The 10,029-nt window shown below is 46.5% G+C and overlaps 1 protein-coding gene across 1 annotated transcript in view; it reads right to left on the bottom strand.

Annotated features, from left to right (window-relative positions):
* cicb (capicua transcriptional repressor b) overlaps positions 1-9,827 on the bottom strand; it is a 45,192-nt gene extending 35,365 nt beyond the window's left edge. The window contains 3 exon segments of the mRNA XM_034221592.1: positions 1-460; positions 462-3,229; positions 9,603-9,827. The exon segment at positions 1-460 is cut by the window's left edge and continues 371 nt beyond it. Coding sequence (XP_034077483.1) covers positions 1-460; positions 462-3,104 — 3,103 coding nt within the window. The 5' untranslated portion in view covers positions 3,105-3,229; positions 9,603-9,827.
* Between the last annotated feature and the right edge of the window lie 202 nt (positions 9,828-10,029).

Genomic DNA, 10,029 nt, shown 5'->3' with positions numbered 1-10,029 from the left:
TAGTAGAGGACGGTGGCCTGCTGGAGGGGGTTGTCACTCCTCTGGGTCGGGAGAAGGTGGGTGTGTGTGTGCGGGAAGCCTGTGTGTGAGGCGACAGCACCCTGAAGGAGCTGTTGAGGTCCCCCGACTCCTGCTCCGTCTTGGGTGTGTAATCATGGTGGTGTGAGGGGAGGGGAGGAGGAAGAGGCGCGTCGGGCTTTCGTTTGCTGGGGCTCATGGGGACCGTAAACATCAGGTTGCTGTGGAAGGAGGGCTGGATACCTGAAGTGTGTCTCTCCCTTTCTCCTCCTCCAGCTGATACCTTACTCCCCCCTGCTCCTCCCCCCCCTGTCCCGCTGGGCTGCCTGTGCCTCCGGTGCTGCAGGATGGGGGAGGCGGTAATCGGGGAGAAGTTGGCCGGCCTGAAGCCAAACAGTGGGGAGGGAGAGGGAGAAGGTGCGGGTGAGAAGGGCGACTGGTTAGGAGATGGGAGAAAAAGAGGGGGTGCCAGATCGAGAGCTCCCTAAAGACACTAACATGGTGGCGGCCTCACACTCATCGAAGTCAAAGCGGGACGAGAGGTCATGGGGGAGGATGGACGGGAGAACTAAGTGGGGTCTGGAGTCTCCCCTGCTACCTGCCTCGCTGCTCTCTCTTGAGGTGTCATCCCACTCAAACTCACTGCTGGCTCTCCCCCGCAGGTCAGGGGTGACTGTCCCTGAGCTGCTGCCTCCCCCCCCTCCTCCCTCCATCTCTTTGGTCCTCATGGACAGGTGTCTGGAGCAGTAGCCCCGGCGCTGGGACTCCTTCATGCATCCCTCCCTGGAGCACAGCCTCCTCCACTGCTTCCCGTTGAACTTCTTACGGATCCCGTTGGGGGTGCACACCACGTCGCCCTTCTTGTATTTCTGCTGAGCCAATGAGAGGGGGGTCCTGGAGCGAGAGGAGGTAGAGGAGGACCCCACACCAGAAGTGGGAGTAGGGGTCTGAGTGGGAGTGGTCTTTGATGGAGGTAGGTTAGGTGTGGTCGGGCTCATTTCAGAGACCAATAAGGCCGGGGAATGGGGTGGCTGTGGGCTGGCGAGGGTGGAGGGGTGAGGGGGTCCCAGGCCTCGCACCACAGAGAGGTGGGGGGAGGAGGGGGGGTAGCGACTGGACTTGGAGATGATGTGTCGGTGCTCAGAGGTGTCGTCGTTTGTCTTGGGACCAGCAGTGCTAAAACGGGACACCTCGACGTCCTCTTCCGGAGTGTCGGGCTGCTTCTCTCTCTCTCTGTTGGCGGAGTTTTCTCCATGAACTGTGCTGCCGGCGACGCTAGATGACGCAGTGGAGGAGTGGGGGGTCGGGAGTGCGTTACCATAGGGATGCCCTCCTGCAACCCCTTCATGTGAGAAACCATGGCCCAACCTTGCTCCCCCTCCCAGCACCCCCATCCCAATACTCAACTGGCACACTTCCCTTTCGACCTCCATCTCCTCCCTCCGCTCCCTCTCCTCCCTTTCCCTCTCCCGCTCTCTCTCTTTGGCCCTCCCTCCGTCCAACTGTTGGACCTCCCAGGGAGGGGTGAGGAGCCTAAGACTTTGTCGGGACACCCACACAGCCAGAGCTTTCCTCCCCTCTTTCTCTTCCCCGAGAGTCTCTGCGTCTTCACTCAGGAGCACCTGGTAAGGAAATGACACACCGGGGTGGGGGTCCACCTGAATGACAACCCCCTCTCTGTACAGCAGAGGACCCCCCTCATCTCCCCCAAAGGGCACGCATACTTGGGTCCTGACAGCCACAGGTGCCAGGCCGGGCGGGGGGGCGTCCAAAATGAACTCCACAGTGCTCTCAGCCCCTGAAGGTGATGCCATTACAGTCCCACCATGGAAAGGGTATTTAACAAGGGTCTCCTCTCCTTGGAGCTGCACTTCAACTGTTTCTCCACTCACACCACGCACCACCCCTGGTCTGAACGCAGGTGATAAAGTCAAAGAGTCACCCCCATTGTTCATTCTCCTCTTTGGCCGGCGAGCAAGAACTCTCTGGTTCTTCATGCCTTTGGCCAGAGCTTCAGCGAGTCCCTCTGACAGACTGGGCGACTTATGGTGCGACTTATGGAGAGGAGCTGGGTAGTGGGAGTTCTTTTGATGAAGGTTTGGTCCTGTTGCTTCCATCGCGTCCAGGTCAGCCGAGTGCTCGCTGGCTGTGTCGGTGGATGAGGAGCGTGCTGAGTGAGGGGCCCCCTCTGACTCATTTTCCCTAGCTTGGGAATCTTTTTCCTGGGAATCTGCTGTCCTGAGGGCTTTGTCCTCCGTGGAAACAAAATGGTTTGCTTCTGTAGCTTTACTATCCACAGTTAGCACTGATGGCTGATTACCTGAGCAAGTATTACTTCTACTATTACTGCTATTGATAAAAGTATGGCTCCCAGCACTACTGTTAGTCATGTTGTTAATGCCACTTGTAGTGTTACTCGTAGTACTATTGATGCTTTTATAATTTGTTATAATGTTTTTGGAATTATTATTGGGCGCATTAATAATACCACTGATTCTGTTATTAATAGTGCAGTAACTGTTGTGTATGAGTGCAGGGTTGGAGGTAGTAATGGTGGTCAGGGCATTGTTAGCAAAGTGCTCATATGTGTATTTTTTCTTGGGTATACGAGCCTTGAATGTGGCTGTTTTCCTACTAGAGACTGAGCCTACACTGGGGATGTGATTGGTGGCCGGAGGGGGCGTGGCTGTGGAGAGTGGCGTCGGGGCAGAGGGAGGAAATGCTACAGTATTAATGGCCAAAAGATTATTTCCATTCGTGCCAACTATCTTCTCCTTTTCTGTCTTTTCGTCTGCCTTCTGTGCTATTTTCTCTCCTGACTCCACAGGTTTCCTCAGCTCAGTCGCCTCCTCCCCCCTGGGGGTATTGCTATTTGTGATTGGTTCTTCGTTAGTGTTCAGGGCTGTTGGCGGGGTCTGTTTGCGTGCGGGGATGTTGGGTGTATGCTGTGTGGTTTTGACGAGCGTCTCCCTCTTGACTCTTTTGGGGTCTTTCTCTTGGAGGGGCTGCGAGCCTCCTCTCCTTTTCCCCCCTCTGCCTCTCGTTAACGGGGGTGAACGCCCTCTGTGCTTCTTTAGTGGTCTCATCTCTTCTTCGCTGTTCACAAAGTGCAGATGTTGTTGCGCTCCTCTCTTTCACTCCTAAGGCACTCCTTTTGCTGTCTCCCTCTTCTTTTCCTTGTCCCCTGTTCTCCTGTCCTCTGTATTGCAGGCTGGAAAAGAAGAGGGAGACACAGAAGACAGGTGGTCATTTATTATCTTCATAATCAAAAATTGCTGACAATAAAAATGACGTCAGTCCTGGAAGTGTGCTACACTGCACCGGCTATCACATTGGCTCTAAATCTGACGTATGCTCTCAATGACTGCCTGATATACATGCAAGCATGACTGTGTTTGTTTCTCCATACATGCCAGTTTGTATAGTCAAAACATAAATGTCTCTTTTTGTTATCCACCATTTAGACAGCAACCTATAACATCCATATTTTTCTCCAGACGTGTCATATTTATCTTAATATTAACCCATAAGGACCCACCGTGACACGGGTGTCACATGAACTTTAAATGTTCCTTATACAGCTTTAGTCTTTATGTTATCTCATGAAGTCCCTAAGTGACACACCCTGAACAGTCTGGTGGGTCATGGTCCAGGTCATGTGATTTTGTGTTCCCATAACAACATGTCCAAGATGTCCATGTGCTAACACATGTGACATAACGAACTACATTTCAAAAGCTTTTGTAGTTGTTGCTAAAGGTAAAATTCAAGCCATTTAAGAATGAAAATGCTTACATAACATGTCCTTTATTACATTGAACCTGTTGTGGAAACATTTCTTGATCAAATTGATATGAAACAAATGAGACAAACATCGCGGTGACACTGATGTCACATCGGGACTTTAACCCTAAACTTTCACAGTAAACCCAAAGTGACATATAGGCTATGCACAATTAGAAATATGATTAAGATCTGCTCAGTTAATTTAGCTGATCAATTATATTGAGTTAATATGTTCTTATTCTTCAATTCAAAGAATGTTCAAACTCATTTAAACCAGAAAATCTTCCTCATTAATTAAGTTAAAAATAAGAGTTATTTTTACCATTAAAGCCCAATGTCACATTTCAGATATTTGACACTAGGGGGGGGTTCTTGTCAGAAATGTGTTCGAGGTGGTCTAACTCTATTTAGTCTAAATCATGTTCCGCTTAATTTCCCCAAAAGTAGAAATGGGTCCGGGTTCTTATGGGTTAAATGAAAAAGTAGGAACATTTTTATATTTAACAATGTACCACCTAGAATTTAGGAATACTATTGAAGGATATGTTAATAAATCACACTTTCTAGATTTCTATGAGCATATTGGTTCTTTTCTTTTCAAAATATTTGTATTAATTTTCTTGTTCAACACAGAAATCGGCATAGGAATAAATAATTGTATATCATTGCTTACATTTTCGATTGTTACAATTGGTAAAGGCCAATTAACGGATAACATTACAAGGAAATTGGGCCAAAATGACGATTCAAAGAAAGAAACTTGAACATTCAAGGTCACTCGCTTCGTTGTGCCTCTTAAAGTACTCCATTATCCAAAAGGTCTGCCTTTAACGAGGCCTACAAGACACACACACAACACACACACACACACACACACACACACACACACACACACACACACACACACACACACACACACACACACACACACACACACACACACACACACACACACACACACACACACACACACACACACACACACACACACACACACACACACACACACACACACACACACACACACACACACACACACACACACACACACACACACACACACACACACACACACACACACACACACACACACACACACACACACACACACACACACACACACACACACACACAACACACACACCACACACACACACACACACACACAACACACACACACACACACACACACACACACACACACACACACACACACACACACACACACACACACACACACACACACACACACACAGTGTGTTTCAGGCTTGATTTTACATTTTCAACGTCGGACTGCAACAGCCACACAGCATTTCATTTTACTTCTACGGGAGGGAAAGGCCTGGCAATGGCCTGAGTGAGGTAACCCTGTAACATGTGTGTGAGAGAGAGAGAGAGAGAGAGAGAGAGAGAGAGAGAGAGAGAGAGAGAATCCGGCTATTTGGCTGTTTGTTCAAATAGGCTGTTCTTGTGTAGTCACTGGGAATTTCCAAAGTCATTCTAGCACTCGCTGGCCCTCTCTCACTCTGTCCCAATGTCTCAGTCTTTCCCCATCGTCCTTTATTATTTGACTAACACACACATCTACAAAACGACAATATAATTGGAATTATCTGCCACGGTAAGATACACCCAAAATGAGGGAAAGTAAAAGGCTGGCTCTGGATCAGGCACACTCACTGATGCAAGATTACAGGCTAAATACAGTCTACACACACAGGCAAACACACACACACACACACACACTTGTTCTCACACACGTACATATGCGCTCCCCTCGACTAAGCTCATCAACATGTGCAGATGCCGAGCATTTCTACAAATACAGACAAACACACAGACAAACACGTAGACAAATTCACACGCTACACATTCACAGTTCCTCTTCAAGACATCGGAAAAGTTTGTCACACATACATAAGATGACCTTGTCGATAACCGTTATGTAACAAAACATACACAACATAGACCCGTATCGACAGCACTCCCACTTTCTGCAGTACAGAAAAGCATTTATTTTGCTCCTGAATGGCTAAAACCCAACCTGCGTCATTCACACACATCCCTGGCCCTTTGTTCTGACCTCTGCCCTCACACACGACACAGCTTTCATTTCCATTTATGAAAACCTCCCTTTTCATAATTTGTTTTTACTAATTGGCGAAATAGCACTTAGTATGTAGCTTAATGTGTGGAATTGATCTACAGTTACTGTCATGGAGCCATTTCAACGCAATATCTATGCCTTTATATGACCTAAAAAATATTTTGGAAAAGTATATAACTCTCTGCCACTGTCATACATTTACCTTCCCACTTAGCAGGTTACACCGTGCATTATACGACAATAACAAATACAGAACAATTAGAACAACCTAAAATGAAACTCCTCATCTAATCTAGAGGGGATTGTTGGTCCTGTCGTCGCCGTACTGCACTGAGAGACAGGAAGGAGTCAGAGCCACTTGACTGGATGTCTGCTGGACTGAATGACTTGGGAGGATCTGATCTTAGCTTAGAAAAATGTGTTTGGTCATGCTCATGGCCTTTACAAAATGCTTGAGGCTTTGGCTGATAAGCCAGTTGCATTTATGTGTATTCACTTTATATAACTCTTACGTTACTGTAGTGCACTAGAGTATGTCCGAAACATGTACATATAAGAGGAGTTTCAGAGTTAAAACTACTCAGAGAGCCTCATATGTGGTAGTTAAAAAGGGGAAACATGTAATCCTCAACCATGTGTTCCCATTTGTGAATCCATTCCTCTTAACCACAGAAATTCATTTGATATCACAGACAAAATATTAATTTGGTCAGACAGAAATGTTAAAATAAAGGACAGGGTAGAAATATACAAATGCATGCAGGAGGTATATAATTGCAGTGCTGCCATATAATACATTAAATAATATTTTAACATTTTACATAAACCTGTTCAGATCAAAAGCATCACACACGCAGTGTACGATCCACAAACATCGCCTTCATGGAAACAACTGCAGACCTTTAACTCTTAATGTTTGTCTGTTACAATTAGAGATGCAGAGAGCGCGGCTAAATCTCTTATCTCGGGTTTTAGTGCATAAGTTATAAGGATTAAAAATATAAAGGAAATTGTTGGAGAATCCTGACTGTCCTCTGGGTCGAGACGAAACAGAGAGGAGCTCAGTCATAATTTAGACGATTCAGGACGTCTGCACCTTCCGGCCGCACAGCAGGTTAACACTGAGATATTTGCTGCTCTGGAATAAAGCTACTGTAAATCCCTAATAGACGAATAATCGACGGCTATTGTCTCCATGGCGTTGGACTGGAGTCCCCCTTAAACAGCAACACAAAAATGCTGTTTCACCCAACACAATGCAACCCCCCTCCACAGCACAGCCACATCAAACTTTACACACACACTAAATGCTCCCCGTGGAATTTACAGTGCAGTCATGCATACACTGTTAAAATCTCCCTTGGACCTATATTGCCTCACACTCACACATTCATTGTGCCGTTAAAAAACACACACACACACACACACACACACACACACAGTATGTTGGAGATCATACTGGCCAGTGCAAGTTTTGCTTTTCTGTAAAGTAAACATACCAAAACAAATTATGACTTCTATGATATTGAAATTACAAATATAGATTTTCATGCAAAGAGAACCTTGCCGTGATTTTTGAGCAGGTTGGACAAGGGAGCAAACACCTACACACACATACAATGGTCATTCATAAGGCAATCTTATGTCAACACTTCAGGAAGAAGAAGTTGTACACTATCTATTACTGGATTACTGGACTAACCAACCCTAAAAGACCTCCACCTTGATGCCAGTTTCTCCGAGCATTTCGAAGAGAATTTAGCCTATGCCCCACCGCAACAAGCACAGGCTGTGTGTGCGAGACGTTTTGGCATTTGAGCTGCCTATAATACACAGGGCATATGACTGTATGCAGCTGTCTTCAGATTGTGTCTACCCTCTTGAAAGCTGCATTTGCACTATATGTCAGCGTGATTGTGTACGTAGTTACCAGGCACACTGCAGCTCATCCCTCTCCTAAAAGCGTTTTATGGGTGTCTGTATGGGCGCAGGGCTGCAGTGACGGGGACAGGGATGGAGAGGGAAGAAGGTTTGTTGGTGATACAGAAGAAGACAGTATGTGACGGTGAAGCCTGCCGTGGTGCCCTCGTACTCCAGCTTGGCAGGGCGGCTTTGCCCTTAACTGGGTCAGCGGGGAGCACACTTACACATGAAACAGCAAAGAAAATAACATGCTCTCTGTCTCACACACTTAGGTGTATGCAATCATGAGTGAGTGGGATGTGATCTTACATGCAGACGAATAAAAGAGACCATTTCATTAAGGTATTTTGGGTTTGCAATAGACAGAGCTGCAAAGTGTGCGACGGAGACCATCCATTGTGACGTAGTATAAACACTGGCAGCTCTTTTGTGGGTGGCATATCTGGCTGTAGATATTAAATCAATAACATAGAAACATAGAGGCCTGGAATTTGTGCTTTTCTGTCCCATATTGATCATGAGGCTGTAGCATAGATCAGAGGTGACTGTTCCTGTTTGGGACCAAATGGCAGAACTGCCAATGCCACATCAATGACCAACTGCTCTACAATATGCACAAATGCCTATACCATCAGAGATGTGTCTGCTGCCTATACTAAAGTAATTATGAGGAATGCATGCCACAGTGTGAATCTGAAGGACAGATGAGGACATTTTTTTGTCCAAATGTCAAAAACAAGCATTCAAATTCATGTGACAACCAATGAAAAACATGACTGATAAATGTATGTTAGAAAATAGTCCAGTCAGGGATGAGTTTGGGGTGCATTGACAGTGATTGCAGTGCAAAAAAGTCGAGGGAAAAGCCGAGAAAACACGGATTTGCAACCCGGGCTTCTCTGCGCGAGTACTACGAGAGGCGCTGCACAATGTCAAAGGAGTATTATGACTCGAGGCAGTCAGCCGGTCTGCTCGGTAACAAACAAAAACAACCGGTTTCAAGTGACGTTTTATTATCCCAAACTAGACGGGCCTAATTATTTCTTACACAGAGACGTTTGGCATGCAAATATCCACTACGCAACGCCTATAGTGTTTACACGAAACCACTCCGGGAAGCTTCCTTAATGGAGGACAATGTCTGCATTAGAAACTTGGAAAATAGCATGCATCTTTTTGGTGGTTTCGCTCTAGTAAGCAGCTCGGTAACGTTAGTAGTAGTGTTGCTGGTGGTTTGTAGTAGTCGTAGTACGGTAGCAGACTACTAGTAGCCTACCCACATAGTGACACCGTCACCAGACCACAAGGAAACAGGACGCTGTTTGTTTTCCAGTTTTTTTCCCAGGTCCTCATTTTATAAACAGCAAATTAGCTAGTGTTGCTATTTAGTAAACATTTGGGCTGCAATGCTGCGAATAGGTCGATAGCTTTTTACTAGCGACGCTTCTACTCGAAACTCGGAAGCTGTAAGGTGATGGAAAAGTAGTCAATATTCACCACAATTTTGTAATGTCACTCCGAAGCGAGGTAACATGTTTCCCAGTCGTCCATGGTACTGCGGTAAAAACATTTGAGAAAGTTTTTAGGCTGTTACACCCCCACCCCTCCCCTTTCTCTCGGCTCTTCCTCGGCTCGCAAGCGGTGTCATTTCTTCGGACGTTTCGGAACAAACGGTCGAACGTTGGCAGTTGCTTCTCGACTCGAATTCTTTGAAATTTAAAAATCCGTGTCAGTTGAGCTTCGAGTCGTTAACTAAGTTTCAACTCACCCAAACAGAGCTTTCCCCCTTCGCCACAGGAAGATTTATGGTCCTATTTTGCTGATGAGGAGGCTGGCACAACTCTCGGTAACATCCCTTGGCTGTCGGCTTTGACGACTGCGCGGTCCGGACTCACACTTTACTTTTCCTCCGCAAAACATGTCTTTCCCCCACAGAAACTCAAACAAGGCTATAAAAAAACTATCGGTCTTCTTTTCCACTACAGTCACAAAATGGTGAATGAACCACTAACAGCTGGGCAAGGCGACCAATCAGAGGTCACTGACAGGTACAGTAGCCAATCAGTGGCTGCGCAACAGAGAAAGGGGCGTGACGGGTTGTCAAAGTACAGTTGACAGACTGGGGGATCCAGCCAATGGCTGCTGGGATGCTGTGCAACACCGGGTTCCTGTCCCATACTTTACAGTATCCAATA

Source organism: Gymnodraco acuticeps, unplaced genomic scaffold, assembly GCF_902827175.1.
Source record: "Gymnodraco acuticeps unplaced genomic scaffold, fGymAcu1.1, whole genome shotgun sequence".
NCBI lineage: Eukaryota > Metazoa > Chordata > Actinopteri > Perciformes > Bathydraconidae > Gymnodraco > Gymnodraco acuticeps.
This window is presented reverse-complemented; position numbering and strand designations above follow the sequence as displayed.